At 45.7% G+C, this 18,521-nt stretch overlaps 1 protein-coding gene across 25 annotated transcripts in view; it reads right to left on the bottom strand.

The window, feature by feature from the left end:
* DCUN1D4 (defective in cullin neddylation 1 domain containing 4) overlaps positions 1 to 18,521 on the bottom strand; it is a 78,863-nt gene that overhangs the window by 50,532 nt on the left and 9,810 nt on the right. For 2 of the 25 annotated variants that reach the window (XM_070614962.1, XM_008516317.2), the window contains exon 1: positions 17,930 to 18,201. The exons of 3 other annotated variants lie outside the window; for them this stretch is intronic. In XM_070614962.1, the coding sequence (XP_070471063.1) occupies positions 17,930 to 17,954 (25 nt within the window). In that variant the 5' untranslated portion in view covers positions 17,955 to 18,201. Of the gene's footprint in view, positions 1 to 3,162; positions 3,182 to 16,446; positions 16,591 to 16,799; positions 17,357 to 17,454; positions 17,701 to 17,929; positions 18,202 to 18,521 lie in introns of those variants that run through there. 20 more of the 25 variants (XM_070614975.1, XM_070614967.1, XM_070614958.1 and 17 more) reach the window with 17 other exon arrangements.

The following is an 18,521-nucleotide window of genomic DNA, read 5'->3' on the forward strand; positions in this document are numbered from 1 at the left end:
AAAACAAAAGGAACAAGCAACACGAGTAATTTATCTTTAGTTTCGATAAGAATCTAAGGCAGAGACTCAAATTCAGGGAGAAAAGACAAAAATGGCCTTAAAAGATAAATCCACAAAGGTTAACATCTATTGAATTTATGGTTCATCTGTTCAGTGCTCAGGGCAAGTAACAGACCTTGAAATCTACAACAGATTTCACATCCTTAAGGAACGGATATTAAGGGTAAAGATCCGAGGCTTTACAGAGAACGTATTTAGGAAAGCACTAACTTATTCAGAGAAGTCTCCTTCTGCTCACGTTTCAATTCCAGCAGATAAATGCTAGGTTAAGTCAACTTCATTCCATGATCAAATGGCTCTCCACAGAAAAGCAATAAACCCGTGCATGTCACAAGGGTGTGCGTGTTCAGTATGACAGGCAAACCCTATATCCTGTATTAAAGGCCACGAATGGCTCTGCAAAAAGGCACAGCCTGCTCGATAAACAGCTCACCTAAATTATCTTCCAAGTATTCTTAAAACTAGCAACAAATGTGGACTGGGCATAAATTTTTCTGATTTGGGGTTTTTTTCTTGTAATTACCATTTGCAGTGACCTACATAACATAAAAGAAAAAAAAGGAATGCCACCGAGAGGGTCCACGTCCACTCCCCTAAATTACCCTGGGCACAGAATCCCACCATATAGACGGAGACGCAAACATTAGGAAAGGAACAAATTATTGGTAAGTTCAGACAATGACTGTCAACCAAAAGAATCAAACTTAAAAAATTAACAGTCCTAAAAAAGTTTACTTGTGTAAAAGGGTCAAAAACAATTTAAATACATAAAAATCAAAACCTTTCCTTTATACCATAAATAGTCACTTGTTAAACATAGCTGGGAGGTGATCTCAATTACAATAGCAACAAAAAGCAATAATACTTACAGGAATAAACTCAAATACACAACACACAATGAAGAAACAATAAAAGTTTACTGAAAGACATAAATGTAGAGATAGTATATTCCTGGAACGGAAAGACCTAGTATCATAAAGAGATGGCTTCTCCCTTTACTAACTACAAATTAAATGCAATCAAATTCCTATTCTCTCAGCCTCCAAGATCCCCCACCCTCCAAAAAAAGAGGTGGGGAAAAGGAAGGGAGTTGAGCAAGCTTGGCAGATTGATTCTAAAGTTCATGTGAAAGAACAAACATGCCAGACTTGCCAAGAAATTGTTGAAAAAGAAGAATGAGGAAGAACGTGCCCTATCAGATATCAATACACAGCATCAAGCAGAGGTTGGTAAACTCTGCACAGGGCCAGATCGTAAATATTTTAGGCTTTGTGGGCCATCCCATCTCTGTTCTAACTACTTTGCCATTGTAACTCAAAAGCAGCCATAGCAATACGGAAACAACTGAGCATAGCTGTGTTCCAATAAAACTTTATTTATGAAAACTAGGTGGTGGGACAGATTTGGTCCCTGGGCTATAGTCCACCAATGCCTGAGATAAAGGTACAGTAATTTTAACAGTATGGTATGTGTACAAGAAGACAAATCAATGGAAGAGAGCTGATAAACATATGTATGCATGCAAGAATATATGTACGTCTAAACACACATACAACTAATATATGATAAAATGACCTTTCAAATCAATGAGGAAGAGAATTATTTAGTAAAGAGAGAAGAAAACTAGCTAGCATGTGAACAAATTAAAATTAATTCCAACCTCACCCAAAAGTTACAGATGAAAGGGGAAGGCATTCAAGGCAAAAGAAAAGTCCTTATAGACTCAGGGTCCTGCACTCTTCTGCCTCTACCCATCTATCCAATCTTATCTCCTACTCATTTTCCCCTCACTCACTCTTGTAAGTCACACTGAACTTCCTGCTGTTCTGTGAACACTCCAAGCACACTCCTACCTCAGGGCCTTTGCACATGCTGTTGTCTTTGTGTTGAGCCCTCTTCCTTCTAATAATAACATGGTAACACGGCTTGTTCTCACACTTCATCAGGTTGTCATGACAATATCACCTTCTTACAGAACCTCGCTAACAAACAAAAACTTCCTCTTCACTTTTTATCACCTGCTTTACCTTTCTTTTTCTTTTACCTTTCTTTATATATTTGTTTGTCATCTTCCTCTCCCATTAGAATGTAAGTTTCACGAAGGCCAGGACTTGGTCTTGTCCACTGCTATATCCCTAGTACCTGGAACAACGCCTGGCACATATTAGGTGCTCAGTAAACACCACAATGAATGAATGAATGCAAGTACAAAGACACAAGTCTTAAATTTGACATACTCAGGCTTTTCAAGTGCATCCACACCATTAGATCTTCAAATGTGAGAAGCAGCATGATAAAAGAGGAGACGCAAACAGAAGGCAAAGGTCAGAAAATGAAGGATCTGTGAACCCTGTTTAAGAGTTGAGATTTAATCTCCTAAGGACTTGTATTTCCAGTTGAGCCACCCAAGGGCATGCAAATGTAACAAACAGGGCAAATTCAGGCAGCACCAATTTTACTCAATGGTAATTCACCTACAACAATTTTACATAAAAACAAAAACATGGTTATAGTACAAGACTTTAAAGAAAGCTCACCACACCCAACTATGCTCCAGGACCGAGAGTAGCTAACACACTCACCCTCAGCCACAGCAGAGTGCTGGGAGAGGTTCAAGAAGCACTGCTGTGACTCTGGGGGCCACGGAAGTGTGTACATCAGTTTTTTAGAAAGATCCCTCTATGGCAAATGTGTGGCGTGGACAATGGGTGGCCTGGATTTAGAGGGGCCCTTCATGAAGATTCCTGGAAGTGACTCAAGTAGGAAGTGATTAGAGCCTTAAGTTAGACTGTGGCAATAAAAGCGGAGAGGAGAAATCCTAGTACAGCAGGATCGTAGAATACTCACTTTTAACTCACACAAATTCAACTTCACTCACTCGGCAAAAAAAAAGAGAGAGAGAGAGAAGAAAAGAAATTTCAAACGTCCTGGACTGCCTTCCCTTCCACTCAATGAGCAGGAGGCGGGCAACATGAATCCCACAGTCACTCGGTCCGTCTCAGCTTCCATGTGCCAATCACATTTTGTGTATCTCACACAACACTGTGTAAGTCTAGTATTTAAAGACGTATTTTTCATAAAACAGGGTCCCCAAATGCATACCAGCTGCTTCAACTGGTGCTCAGCTCCAGAGCCAGAGATCGGTTCCAACTACAGGAGGAAGAGTTGCCTGTGCTGGTTTTATGCAAGACCATCTCCAACGGACACCTTCTGAACGTATTTCCAGTGCTTTTTTTGAGGAAGATTAGCCCTGAGCTAACTACTGCCAATCCTCCTCCTTTTGCTGAGGAAGACTGGCCCTGAGCTAACATCCATGCCCATCTTCCCCTACTTTATACCTGGGATGCCTACCACAGCATGGCTTTTGCCAAGCAGTGCCAAGTCCACACCCGGGATCCAAACCGGCAAATCCCAGGCCGCCAAGAAGCAGAACGTGTGAACTAACCACTGCCCCACCAGGCCAGCCCCTCCAGTGCTATTTTTAATATAGGTGATTTTCACCTTACATATGGACTTTAGAACTAACTTCTATATAAAATCTGTGCTTGTGCTATAAGGAAAAACCACGAAGATCGCCTTCTGGAGATGAGAGAGTGGAGTTCAACATTTCATGTCCTTTCGTCCAATTCTCCTCGTTTTATTAGCTCAAGCAGGACCAGACAGCTAGCTGGGGCCAAGCTGGGAACAAGTCACATCTTCTCGTTCCCAATCCAAAGTCCATCCTCCATTGTAGCTTATTTCTGATCAGAGCAAAAACTGATCTATCTTCCTGTTCCATAAAGGGAAAAAACAGCATTTCCCACCCAAAGCTGTTAATAATCAAGCACACAAACTTAAGAGTAATATTTTTTTAAGTTAATAAAACTAGCTAAATCTAAAACAATTTACCAATTTTTTTAAAGAAAAAAGATGTGCAGAACAGATACCATCAATAACACAATGTCTATTGCAAGCACACTTCTTTCTTCTGTTCACTAAAGAGTCATAAAAGTATTTCATTATTAGCTGAACCCCAGTTGGCCAGTCAGTGAACAATGCTCTCAGGTACAAAAGTTTTAATGCAGCACTATGCACAGACATGCACTTCATAAACACTTTTTGATGACAATGAGAATGATAAACTAAACCAGTGAAGGCTCTTGGCAGGGTGGTACAGAATAATGACCACGTTAGTGCCAAAAGGGTGAAAGAAAATTGGACAAAACTAAAGGTTATCAATATCAGCGATCATCGTAAACGCTTCTGGGAGAGAACAAGAACAGGATCCAGTGGAGCGGGGCTGGCCTCTCCAGTGGGATTCAGCATGGAACGCTTGGGGTTCTCTAAGCCACGGCTTACACGGCCCATCCTGAAACACCAACTTTATTCAGCGACACGGAAAAAGAAAAAAGTGTTGTTGTTAAAGCCAACAGTGTACTGTAGTTGAGAGCCATTTTTTAGGTTTGCCTTGTCTCCTTCCTTCTAGAAACAGGAGGCCTCTTTCCTACGGGTTTCAGATAGACTGAGGGTGAGCGTGTCAATGACGTCAAGCAGAGACCCTTGCCAACCTGCAGAGGGCATGTCACAACTTTTGATTTCAAATCACTCAGATTCTGGATTTGTTACTGCAGCATAAAAGAAAAACATCTGAGTCTTCAGCAAGTCCTTACAAGGCCCTACATGATCTGACCTAAGTCATCTCATTCCATTATCCTTGCTCACTCCATTCCAGCCACACTCTTCCTTGAATACTCAAGTGAATTCCTACCTCAGGGCTTCTGCATTTAATATACCTTCTGCCTTGATGACCTCTGATGTTCCCAAGGCCTGACAGTTGACTCCACTGAAATATCTACTCAAATGTCACCTCGTCAGAGGTCTCTTCTGACTTCCCTATCCAAAGCAGCACCTCCATCCCCACACAATTTAGATTTTTGCATAGTACTCGTCACTTTCTGACATTCTTTAACAGCTTTCTTGAGATATAATTCACATACCATACAATACACCCATTTAAAGTGCACAATTCAACGGTTTTTAGTAAAGTCACAGAGCTGTGCAACCATCACCAGAGCCTAATCTTAAAGTATTTTTATCACCCCATTAGGTGTACCTCCCCACTTCTCCCCTCGCCTCTTTAGCACTAGGCAACCACTAACCCACTTTCTGTCTCTACAGATTTGCCTATTCTAGGCATTTTATAGCAACGGAATCATACAACATGAGGTCTTTTGTGATGCTGACATTGTATTTTATATATTTACATCTTTGTCCTTTGTCACTCTTCCTAGAGCCCAAGCTCCAGGAGGACAGGGACCGTCTTTTGCTTTGTTCACCACCGTATCCTAACACCTAGAAGAGCACAAGCCTAACACACGACAGGGACCGGCGAACGTGGGAAAGAATGCTTCAAAAGTCCTCACTAGATTTAGCATCCTGGAGGTTACTCTGTAACCTTGGCGAAGACTGAGACGCCAGGACTGAGGTCAGAATGAAGCGAGCTAAGGATACAGCAGGAGATGAGGGAACAGGCTGAGTCAAGCTAAAGCAACTTGTCCCAGAAGTCTGACTAGGATGGGGGGACTAGAAGTGCACCTGGGGTTGAGGGAATGTCCAGTTTAGGGTTCATGATGATGAGACTTGAGCACGTGTAAAATGCTGATACTAGATGTGCTGAGTATCCTGGAAGGTTACAGTAGCCAGAGTGTAAAGAGCAGGTCGGACCACAAGTCAGTATAGATCTACATATGAGCTCAAACATACACAATACATGTGATTTTAAATGAAAAGTAGGAAATGCAATTTTAAATAAAAAAAGTGATTAAAAATGAATTCTATCTCAAAATGACTTGAAATATAAAATCTACCATAAAGTGAAGTGAACTTTTTTTGACATCATAAAAAGTAGTGTTTTACGGGCCGGCCCAGTGGTGTAGTCATTAAATTCACACACTCCACTTTGGCAGCCCGGGGTTCACCAGTTCAGATCCCGGGCATGGACCTACATACCGCTCGTCAAGCCATGCTGTGACGGCATCACACATACAAAACAGAGGAAGACTGGCACAGATACTAGCTCAGCAACAACCTTCCTCAAGCAAAAAGACTGGCTACAGGTGTTAGCTCAGAGCCAATTTTCCTCACCAAAAAAAAGCAGCAGTGTTTTAAATGATCTACAATACCAATTTACACCTATGCATACCAGTTGACAATCATTTACTTATGAGATAGCACAGGTATATTTCTCATCTGTAAAAACAAATATATTCACATTTAAGGCCAAATTACTAAAACACAAATGTTTGAAATGAGTTTTCTACACCACAAAACTAGGAGAAACCAAAAGCCAGGATTGTGGGTCAGCTTCATACTACATGCCCCTCACTGTCAGAAGCAGGAATCTCTTTCTCCATAAAATGAGTAACAACAGTGCTTGTCTCACAAGGATACTGTGAGGATTAAATGAGTTGATGCTGCAACGTGCTTAGAACAGTGCCTCGCCCGAGTAAGCACAACCTGAGCGCTGGCTATGACGTGACGCGGTGAGCAGGAACAGTCTGTGCTATTCGCTGAGCGCAGGGCCCAGGGAAGAGCTGCTGCGTCTTTTGAGCCCGCTTCCCCAAAGCCTACCTGAACCCAGCTCACAAATTAACCTATCTAAAACTAATCCAGTGGCTGCACATCAGAGTCACCTGCGGAGCCTGAAAAAATGCCAGTGCCAGGGCACCAATCCAGATCAATCTAATGAAAATGGGGGTAGTCGAGCTTTTCTCAAGCAGCCCAGATGCTCCTAATGTGCAACCAGACAGGGGAGTCCCATTCCCACCCTGACTCAATGCCCATCCTGTGCCCCCAAGCCTCTCCTGGAAGAACCTCAGCACAGAGCAGACAGGAATCCGACGCACTCACCAGTACTCCATCAGCACGTGAGAAAAAGACCCAGAGCCAGGCTTTTCAAGGCAGAGAAGCCAGGCAAAAATGAAAAGAAACAAAGTAGCAGGGAGGAAGGAAGGTGTTAACATCATTCTCCCCATCAGTAAATACTTGCTATTTACAAGGCACAAAAGCCAAAAAGGTGAGGCAGAAAAGGGAAAACTGATAAGGGGTGGGAAGCAGGTCACTGCAGGTGACTCAGCGTTTTCACCGAGCACGAGATCCAAAGTTAAAGCCATCCAAGCATATGGCTGCTGGCTTTTTCCTCCTAACTCGCACAGGACGCATAAAAGAGGCTGGGAGGAGAAACCCAAGAGAGCCGGCGTGCCACCTAGCACCCGTCATCCATCGCACTGCTGGGGCTGCGGGTGCCATCTCAAAGGAGTCAGCCACTTCAGGACACCGGGGCTGGCTGCACTCCAACTGTGACAAGGTACAAAGGGCCCTAGATTCATTCCCTTCACCCCACCCTACCCACTGAAGAACACAGATCCACTCGGCAGTTCAGAGTAAAATCATCCTTTAATCTCACTAATGTTACAAGAGCCCAGATTTGGGTTAAAGAGTGCAGCTCTGGCATCAGAAAGCCCTGGGTCAGAGTCCCAGCTCTGTGGCATCCCAGCTGAGTGGCCCTGCCCGTTACCCACCCTCACCCAGCCTCAGTGTCCTCATCTGCACAGCCAAGTAGCAGGCCCCTTTTCACAAGGCTACTGTGAGGATTAAGTAAATGGGGATGCTAAGCGCAGAGCACAGAGTTGGCCCCAACGATGCACCAATAAGGGATCATTATTCTAATGCCTATTATGATCAGAACGAAGAAGAGACTAGGACAGACTGAACCGGGAAGATCAAAAAGTAAAGACAGCAGAAGGGATGACAAGGTGTCAGGTCTTTAAAACTGACTCCAGTAGCCAGTTGCCTGGACTTGAACGTACAACTATCCTCAGCTTCCTGTTTAATTAAGAACAAATAATCCTTGATCTAATTTTGGTCCGTGGGAATGGCATCTGCAGAAAGGGGAAAAAGACTCATCCTCAACTACAGAAAAAGAGAAGAAAACAATTTCAAAGATGTTACATAAAAACTACATTAGGAGCTCAACTAAAAGGTAAGTTTTATGTTTTCTGGTTTTTCTGCAAAGTTGTTTGAGCTCTCCTATACTTAAAAAATAATATTAAAAATGTGTGTTTAAAAAGCATTTAAGGGGCCACCTCATGGCCGAGTGGTTAAGTTCACGTGCTCTGCTTCAGCGGCCAGGGTTCCCTGGTTCAGATCCTGGGTGCAGACCTACACACAGCTCATCAGGCCATGCTGTGGTGGCAACCCACATAGAAGAGCTAGAATGACGTACATGTAGGATATGTACACTATGTACTTGGGCTTTAGGGAGAAAAAAAAAAGCATTTAATATACATGTCTATTTAAAATAAAATCTAAGAAGACTAAAAATGACTATGTCACTAGTGAGTTAAGAAAAAGTATGGAAATACTTTTCTTTGCCACCATCAGTTGCCCAGTTGGAATCTGTTTCTAAATGCCCGCTGTCATTGTAAGATGGCAGAAATAAGGGTAAGAAGGGGAGTGGGAAAGGAGAGAGTCATCCTAGATCCCAATCCCCCTGGGACCAATTCCAAGAAGAAAGGAACCAAAAGCAAAATGGAGATAATCCTATCAACTGGCACTCACATCATCATTCAGAGGCCAGTGACAACATATGCAATTCCAATATACCTGCAGGGTTACCAAAAGGATTAAATGAAAAGCATAAATAAAATGCTGAAAATTATTTCACGGACAATGGCGGGGCACTTAGACCCTGGACTTAGAATCTCAACTCATCACTCACAAGCTGTGTGACCTTGAGAAGGTTAGTTAACCTTTCTGCACCTCAGCTTCCTTATCTGTAAAATGGGGATGATGACAGTAGCTATAACCTACTTCAGAGGGCGATTGTGAGGAGTAAATGAGTTACTGCAGGCAAAGCAGTTGGAGCAGTCCCAGAATAATCACCGTTTGTGTGTCAGCCCCTCCTCTCTCCCTGCACCCCACTTTCTCAGACTTCTCTCTTTCCTTCTCACTTCTTCCCACTCACGGTGCCTCTCCCTGGTGCCTCTCTTCAGCCCTTCGCCATGTGGCTCCCCCTCCCCCTCCCCTCTGGCCTCCCAAACTGCCATTCTACTGCCACAGCCCTGTCTTCTCACCCAGGCTGGTCCCTCTGCCTGGAAAGCACCCCTCAAGCACACTCAGACCCTCTTCTTCATATAATAAAATTTCAAGAGCTGAACCCACATGGGAATTGCTAACCCCTCCCTGAAGTCTAATTTTGATGACTCCCCATTTGTTCCCAAAGCACGCCTGGACATCCGTTACTTGTGGGCCTCCACCACTAAAGCTGCTGGAAGGAAGTCCTTAAACACAAGGCCCCCCACTGAGTCATGTTTGTTACAGCAGTGCCTGGCAACAAGAAAAACCTCAAATGTTTGCTGAATGGCTGAGTGAGGGAAAGCCTCACTTGGTTGTTTTCTTTCTTATAACCTCTTTTCCACTCGAGGGTCTCCTTTTAAAGCCTAATGAGGAGACTGTCATTACACAGTAATCATTAGCAACAAAACAGAAAAGTGGCAAACACTTCTCTAAACACTTTATGTGTTCTATCTCATTTAATCCTCAGGATCACTTCTGCTCTTGCCTACTTCTTTCTCTCTGCGCAACCCCCACCTCCACTCCAGGCACACCAGCATCTTTGCTGTTCCTCACATACAGGCCTGCTCCCCCTCGGAGCCTCTGCATTTGTGTTCCCTCTGCATTGACTGCCTCCTCACCTCCCTCAGGTCTTAGCGTAAAACCTTCTTAGTGAGGCCTTCCCTGACTATGCTGTTTAAAATTACAACACCCGAGGCTGGCCCGTGGCCCAGTGGTTGAGTCCCCATGCTCCCTTTCGGGGCCAGGGTTTTGCTGGTTCGGATCCTGGGCACGGACATGGCACCGCTCATCAGGCCATAAAATTACAACATCCTCTGCTCCCACTCCCTCTCCCCCTTCCCTGCTTTATTTTTCTCTACAGAACTTATCAGCACCTGACATTCCACATGATTCACCTGTTTACTATTTGCTTCCTCCCCCTTACTAGAATGAAAACTTCACAAAAGATGAGGAACAGGGACTGGTATACAGCAGGTGCTTAATAAATACTGTTGCCTGAACAACTCACACCCTGCAGGAGGTTCTTCTACATGAGGACTCTGAAGCACACACAGAAGTGGAGTAACTTACCCACGGTCACACAGCTAACAGACGGCAGAGCAAGGATCTGAACCCAGATATTTTGACTCTAGATATTTTGACCACACTTCACTGCTATGGTTTCCTGCCTCCCGACCTGTCCCAGATAACAAATAAGAGACATCACCACATCCACGGAGCAAATCCCAGCATTGTATGTCTTTGGACCACAGAGAAGCAAGAAAAGCCATCCAGGGGAAAACCTTTCAAGGGAACAAATCTAACTCTAGACAGTTCCCCGTGGTAAAGTACTAATTATCAGATTTATAATTTATACAGCACTGATAGCTTTTCTTTGGATTTAATAGTTCGGTGAGAGAGAGAGAGATTGATCATACCTTTTACACTGTACCATCTCCATGAACAGCAAACCAACAAATCATCAACTAACATGGAGGAGACCAAAGAAGATACACATTAAAAGCCAAAAACTGTGGTGGGAGGTAGAGAAGCACAGTGAGGGGGCACAGGGGAACTTTTTGGAGTAACAAAAATGTTCTATATCTTAATTTTAGTAGTGGTTACACCAGTATAGATATTTATCAAAATTCATCAAACTGTACACTTAAAATAGGAACAATTTTATAGTATGTAAATTATATTCAATAAAATTGACTAAAAAGCAATTAGGACTATCAGATACGAACTTTGGCTGAACAAATATTCCACCAAAAAAAAGCTACAAATATTATTTCCATAGCTAATATCCTCAAGTAAGATCCAAAAAGATACACAAGAAGTCAAGCACTAGCTCCTTAACGTCACGGCTCTCGATTTTTTTTCTTTTGGGGACAAACAGGTAATTAGGAAAAGACAGCAGTAAAGAGCCCCATGTGAGATCCAGCGGGGTGGCTCAGAGTCCTGCCTGACCACCAGCAAAGGCAGCTCCCACAACTGACATGGCCTGTGCGCTCCTTCAGCTCTTTGGTCCATCTCTGGCCAGGACACAGGACACTTGGACTCTGAACAGAGTCCAGCCAGGGTACAACGGCAGATCACTGCTCTTCTCCACAAGGGCCTCTGCCACCCATTGACCAGTGATGGGTCTGGATATCGAATCTGTCAGAATTCTTAACTGCAAGCATCAGAGACCAACTAGCTAATTTAAACAGAATAGTGACATTTTTTTTTTTTTGCTTTTTGCTGAGGAAGATTTGCCCCGAGCTAACATCTGTTGCCAATCTTCCTCTTTTTGTATGTGAGCCACTGCCACAGCATGGCCACAGAGAGACAAGTGGTGTAGTCTGCGCCCAGGAACCAAACCTGGGCTGCCAAAGCGGAACATGCCCAACTTATTTACTAGGCTACCAGGGCTGGCCCAGAATAGTGATTTTTTTTTAAAAGGGCTATTGGAAAATGCATAGAATCTCTTAAGAAATCCAGAGAAACAAATGTATTGGCTACATCACCAAAACAATGCCTAAGGGCACACAGCAGAGTACAATGCACAGACACAGCCAGAACCAGCCTGGCCCTTGGGAGTGTGGCAGCCTCCACAGCCTCTAGAAACAGCTGCCACTACTGTTCATCCCCTCCAAACGGCCTCCAGGCACTTTCGGCTTCTTCCCATCACTGGCCCCCAGCTTCAGATTCACACTCTGAGGTGGGTGTGTCTGCGCAGCTCTGCCCACTAAGGCAGGAATTCCCCAACGAGAGGAAGAGCCAGGGCCCTGAAGACTGATGGCACCAACCGCGGACATGAATGGATGACACACCTCTGTGAATACCACTGATACAGGCCAGCAAGGAACAAAAGGTTTTCCCAAAAAAATATTCACAGGAAAAAATCCTCAAAGATGGAACTAAAAAGAATCATACCCAGAGGTAACGCTATTTGGCAAGGGTGAAGGTCTTGTTCATATAACTTAGTGTTTTACTCAGTATATTAATTAATTTCAAAAACTACAAGCCTACCTTCCTAGATTGAAAATAACTCAACAGCATTTTCCATTTAAAAGAAAAAGAATTCAAATCTGAAGCAGCAGATACCCGGTCTGCTAGAATACTGGACAGTATGGAAAAAAGATGCTTACATCTCAAACAGTCCTGCGATGATTGTTAAAATACAGGATTCTATTTAAAACGTACTCCAAGACCTTTTCGTACTTAAAACATATTTTTAAATGTATGTTCTGCTTACAAGAATTCTCAAGAGGTACTTCTTTTAAACCGAATATCAGAATAAGAAAGAACAAGCTACGAAAAGCTATCAACACTAATTCATGCTGACCAACTACAAAAAGACATCAGCGTTAATGTCAGATTCTCAGAAAATTCACCTCCAACTAACAGAGCTTACTTTCTAAATAAAGAACGCTTTTCAGCGATCTCAATGTATTGTTAATATTAAGAAATAAACCCTTAGGACCAGAATCTAGTCATAAAACAAAAAGAGGAGAGAAACAGAAATACTCCAGGCCCCTCAAGGTCAGAGCTGTCAAGCCTTCTCCACATAGGACTGTTACACTCCAGATCTGAAACGGACACATGCACTTTCACACAGACTCCTGGTCCCACAGCACATCACCAGCATTTTACTCTCTCCTTGAGAATTTCTCCATGCCATACACATTTTTCAAAACTGGTATCTGCATGTATTTAAAAAGAAATATTATTTAAATTGGTTTGCATATAGCTGACTTTGTCAAAAAAAGCAGAAAATGAATAAGTGAAAGTTTGCATTTGCTGAAGAAAAATCTAGACAAAATAATGAAAGACAACTCAGAAAAGCATGCTGGATAGAAGGAGGAAGAATTAAAATTTTCCAGATAATTCACTAAATATTCAAGAGTTGACCATTTAAGTCCAATTCAATATATACTTGAGGACCTAAGCAAGGCATCATGCCAGACCATGACGTGGATACTAAGTAAGGCACAGTCCCAGATGTCAAGGGGTAACAATCCAAAATTGGGGAGGGGATAAATAAGTAAACAAGCACGTATCGCTACGTAAGATAAAACTGAGACGAGAAGTGAACAGTGCTTTGGAGATTCAATGGTGGGAGAGAGAGTCCACTCGAGAGGGAATGGGAACTCAATAAAGAAAAGTTCCACGGAAGCTGCAGTGAAGGCGATGGGCGAGGAGGCGCAGTCCACAGGAAGGAGACTGAGCTCACATTACAGAAGCTGGTTCAACCCCTGGTTCTGAGGAGTCTACATTTCAGTAAGCAACTGGGAGTCCTGGAGGTTTCTGGGTAGGGAAATCCTAAGGACAAAGATAATTCAACTGGTGACAGAGAAGATCAAGTTACAGGAGGCTGAGCCTGGTAAAAGGATTACTGGTGATTAGAATGTAAGAAAGAATGGATCAGACCTAGGGCAATGGCAACAGGTATGGGAAAGAGAGGATAGGCCTGGGAAGAGATGGACTCTCACTCCCCACCAGAGAAGGAGAGCATGAGAAATGTCTAGGCTTCCAGCTTGGGTTACTAAATGAACTGCAGTTTCATTAACCAAATGAATAAAATTAATTGGTCTTGTTTTCCTCTTTGTTTTGGCTCCTAGGAAGCTCAGAGCCAAATATATGGCCTATTTCTAACATATGGCAAGCACTTATGTGCAGCCTATAAATCCATAGTTTATTTTGCTTCTCTTGAAAGGATTTTATCTATATGTAGTCACCTCCAATTATTTTAGAATGAAGCAGAAAATAAATCAACAGATAAAAAGATTGAGACCAGACCAGAGACAGCTGAACAAAGTAGCTGGTTCAGAGAGATAACCTGTAGGCTGCCAGCCCAGAGCATTCATTCTCCTTACCCTTCTTCCACCCTAGTAAAGGCCACATTCCACAAGAGAAGCTAAAAAATGTCAGACTTTCACTTTCTCAGCCTCCCTCACAACTAGTACTAGCATGAGATCAGTTCTACCCAATGAGAGAGAAGGGGAAGTGTCCAAGGTGACCTTGTGGAAAAGACTCCTCTCTGTTAAGGGGGAGTTGTAAGGAAACATTCTTCCCTGCCCTTCTTACACAGGCATGATGTCTGGTGCTGCAGCAACCATATTGCAAACAGGAGGCAATGAGCCTGAGGCTTTTGATGAGCCAAAATACTAAGAATAGAGAAAGAAAGGGATGCAAAGAGTCTGGATTCTTAAAAGACATCATCAAGACACTGCATCAACCTTGGAACCATCTATCTCTAGATTTCTTATTACTAGACAATCATAAGCTCTATTACTTAAGCCATTTGTTGAGTATTTTTACTTTTCAGAGGCATCCTGATACAACAGAGGTCATCATGAGGTCAGCTTCTGACAGGTTGATTTTTACAGTGCTGAGTTAACAAGACTATTATTACTGAGATGAAAATAATGCAAACATGTATTAGTAGTCAGGAAGAAAGCAATAAGCTAATAAGAGCTGCTGGGAGCAGGTAATGATGACAACAGGAAAGGATATAATAAATAACATTTGAAGAAACGTCATCAAGTGTTAGAAGAGTCACTCTTGGAGGCATGAATAGAAGAAAAGAGCAAATGTACAGAAGTCCTCTAAGGTGGAGAAAATGAGGGAGACTTTCTTTTCTGACAATGTTATAGCCAAGATAACCTAAAAATCCTTCCCAATATAAGAGTCAAAAAATTCTAGGTAAAGTGTAAGAAACATCTGTTTCAATGCATAGCTAAGTTCACAAGAAAATAAAGGACTTCCCCAGAGGCCAAAAATCAAAGAGGAACCTAAAAACCAGAGCAGAAAGTGTAAGGTGATGATATATAGAAAACTAGGGTTTGGGAAGCTGGGGGTGGGGGCTGTGTATGTGTAAAGAGTCCTTTGGGGATGTAACAGAAAAAAGAAAAAGGGAAAGAAATGACTAGCCTAATACTTTCCTTAAAAACAGCAGCCTAAAGACGATTACAACTCTTTTTTTCAACCTCATACACTTTACCCTTCACAAGAGCAAATTCCAGGATTAAAGGCACATTTAAAAAAAACACGTTCATAGCACATATTTACATATCACAAAGGGTTTCCTGGATATTTCACCACAAGCTTAAGTAAAATAGAAGACTGATCATTTCCCGAAAAAAACACACATTGCTCAATTTCTCATATATTAAGAAGAGAATCATCATTCAATCAGGTAAGCAAATTCAGTATATTTGTAACCATACTAGAAGGTTTCCAAATCTTAGAGCTTTCTGGTAAAATTTTTACCATTAGGATCATTATAATATTCTTCTAATGACTATGCTATCTATAGTTTCATAATCCCTTACACATCACAGAAAAATAATCTGTCATCTCTGAGCTAGTCTTATGGCCCTCTACCTTACAGATTTGGGAGTCATCACATACAAATGGTAAAGGGAACCAGCAAAGGATGTGACACTGGGGACTCTACAGACCGAGAGGACCGTCTCTAACATTAAAGAGGCAGAGAGAAAAAACTATAGGCCGCAGCTAAAAACAAAATACAAAAACACACGAACACCTCTAAAAGTCCTCCACTGATTTACGCTCCTCTAGTCTCATTTGCTTTGCATGCTTCTTTGAAAACGGGACATCATATATTACCTTTACTCATCTTCACATTTTCACACTGGCTTGGTGAATGAGACCATTTCCACCTAAAAGTCATTAAGCTGTCTCCATCACTCAATTCATTTCAAGACCATCTTTCTTCAAAAAGTCCCCTTACTCTTGGGCAATCCAAACAGTCCAAGAAATACAAACATAATTTATATTACCTTCACAAGGGCTACATGTGTCTCCACTGCGTTCCCTGATTTATATAAAACCGAACCTTTTAACCTAGGGTTTACATACACTAGATGCCACAATAAATACACTATTCTAAATGCTGCTTTAGATTGTGGACATCTTGAATGTTTTTCCCACAACCTATGTGCTAGATGGTTCAAGACTAAGCATTTACTCTACAAATAAGGCCACCAAATGCAGGGGGAAATAATCAATTAGGGGTTCAAGAACTCTAGTGTGAAAGGACTGCACTTGGCTTGGTTCTCCCCCTCCCGTTGACACAAGGTGGTCTACTAAACCTCTCCGGCCCCAAGGTACAGGAGCGCCTCCCGAGAGCGCGCTCCAGTCTGCCGGGAATAAAGCACGAGGCAGCAGAGCAGGGAGGCTCCGAGCGCCGCGCTGCATTCTGGGACTCGTTTCCACAGTTACCCACGTGCACCCAACCCAACCGCGGCCCGGACTACAAGTCCCAGAAATCCGCGGGACTACCTTTCCCCTTCACACCCGGCGACTGGAGCCAGACCCTAAAGGATACCCCTAAAGCACCCTTCCTGCACGCCTGGGAGAAGTCGTGCCCCACCAGGCGCTGCGCTGGGGCTCCCGCCCGGTGTTCCCTGCAGGGAAGCGGGTCCCGAGGCACCAGCCTCCACACCTGACGACCAGAAATTAGACAACTGCGTCACAGACTGCCAAACCCACGGACCGCCAGGGACCCCGACACCTCCCCTGCGCAAAGCCCCCGACCTGGCCTCCAGGGCCCGACCCCTCCGGCTCCCGCCGCGGCAACCCGCGCTCCTGCCCCGCCTCCAAGCCCCGCAGCCAGAGCCCGCGCCAGTGCTAACCTCGCTTCCCGCCGCTCGGGGGGAACCGCGGCCAGCGCCAACCTCGGGGCACCTCCCCCTCTCCAGCTCAGCCCCGCCCACTCCTCTCCCCGCATCCCGAAGCTCAGGGCTCCCCGCTCCAGGGACCCTACCTTGATCGGGGAGGGGGCCACACCTCCCAGAAACACATAGTCTGACACCTTCCCCGCCAGCCCCGCGCTGACCGAATCTGGACATGACAGTTCTCCCTCTGCCCCAGCCCCTCCCAACCTCCCCTTCCTCCAACTAGCTCTTCACCCGCACCGCACCTCCTCTACCCCTGCCCCCATCCTGTCACCCCAAACCCTCCCCTCCTCCCTCTCCTCTTACTCCCAATTACCCTATCTTCCCAATACCTGCTCCATCCTATTACCCCGACGTCTGCCCCCTCTCACCGCTCCCAGTTACCCCACCACCCTGCCCAAGCCCCTCCCGCCCGCCGGACTCCCCAACTATCCCATCACACCCCAATCCCTCCCACCATCTCGCTCTCCCGTTACATCAGCCCTCATCTCCTTGCCTGCCCTCCTGCCCCGCTCGGCCGCTGCCCCCATTCCCCCACCTCATTGTTCCCCCCACCCCCGCCATCCAGCCCTTCTTCCCATTGTCCCCGCCCCCGCGCTCCCCTCGCACTCACCCGCCTTTCTCACCGAGCCGCCCGCACCACTCAGCCCCTAGGAAATCCTCACCCCTGCGCCCCGCTCGCTCGCTCCCTGCTTCTCTCCTCCGTGCCGGTGCCACCGCCCCCCCGGCCCTGCCCGCTAGCCAGCCGCCCGCCGCCGCCTCCACCTCCATTCACCCCAGACACTCCGGTCCCAGCCCTTCATCGCACGTCCCGCCTCCCCTGCCCCCAACACTGAAATGGAGCCAGTCCCCACCCCCCTCACCTCCGCCCTCCCCCGGCAGGCCGGCCCCCTCCCCCACGGCCCGCCCCCGCCCCGCGCCGCCCGCAGCGTCACCGCCCGCCCCGGCCCCGGGAGGGGAAGGGGTGGCTCCCGGGCAGGGGCTCCCGGCGCGTTTTGGGACAGGAGGCGCGGGGCGGGGACTGCGGGAGCCCAGTGGAGAGTGTTGGCAGCCGCCCGGCCCCGGCCCGCTCGCTCTCTGTTACTCACTGACAGCGGCGGCATCCGAGTGCATTTTCGGGCAGCTCACACCCCGCTCGCCGCCCAGGCTCCCGCGCTCGCCTCGCGGTCCCCCCACCGGCTCGCCGCACCTCGGCTGGGAGCTGAGGACTCGCCGCCAGGCACCCCCGGCCCGCCCACTTCGCCTCCTCCATTGGCTGAACCTCGGTTGAGGGACCGCCCCTCCGCGACTCTCATTTGACTAAAGGAGTGCGGGGAGCGCCGGTCTGGAGCTGGCAAAGCGGCCCCGCCCCCTGAGGTCTAATGCGATTGGTCCCGGCCCCTCGTCCCCGTAACGCCCCTGGCGGAGGCCACGCTCTCGAGTAGCTGGTTGGACCCGGCTGCTGTCACTCATCCTCGGGGGTCCGAAAGCGCGTGTAGAGGCGAGGCTGGGGAATTGGCCCACCTTGACCCTCAAGCCCCGCCCCGTCGCGGGCGGGATTGGTGGAGCTGCAAACCAACCGAGAAAGATGGGTCGGCGTCTGAAACAAAGCACGCGAAGTGTTCCCTGAAGAACCGAGAAGAGGAAGCGCCGTTGGGGCAGCTTGGATCCCGCTGCACGGAGTAAGGGAGTCAGTCCGTG

Source organism: Equus przewalskii, chromosome 3 (assembly GCF_037783145.1).
Source record: "Equus przewalskii isolate Varuska chromosome 3, EquPr2, whole genome shotgun sequence".
In the NCBI taxonomy this organism is placed as follows: Eukaryota; Metazoa; Chordata; class Mammalia; order Perissodactyla; family Equidae; genus Equus; species Equus przewalskii.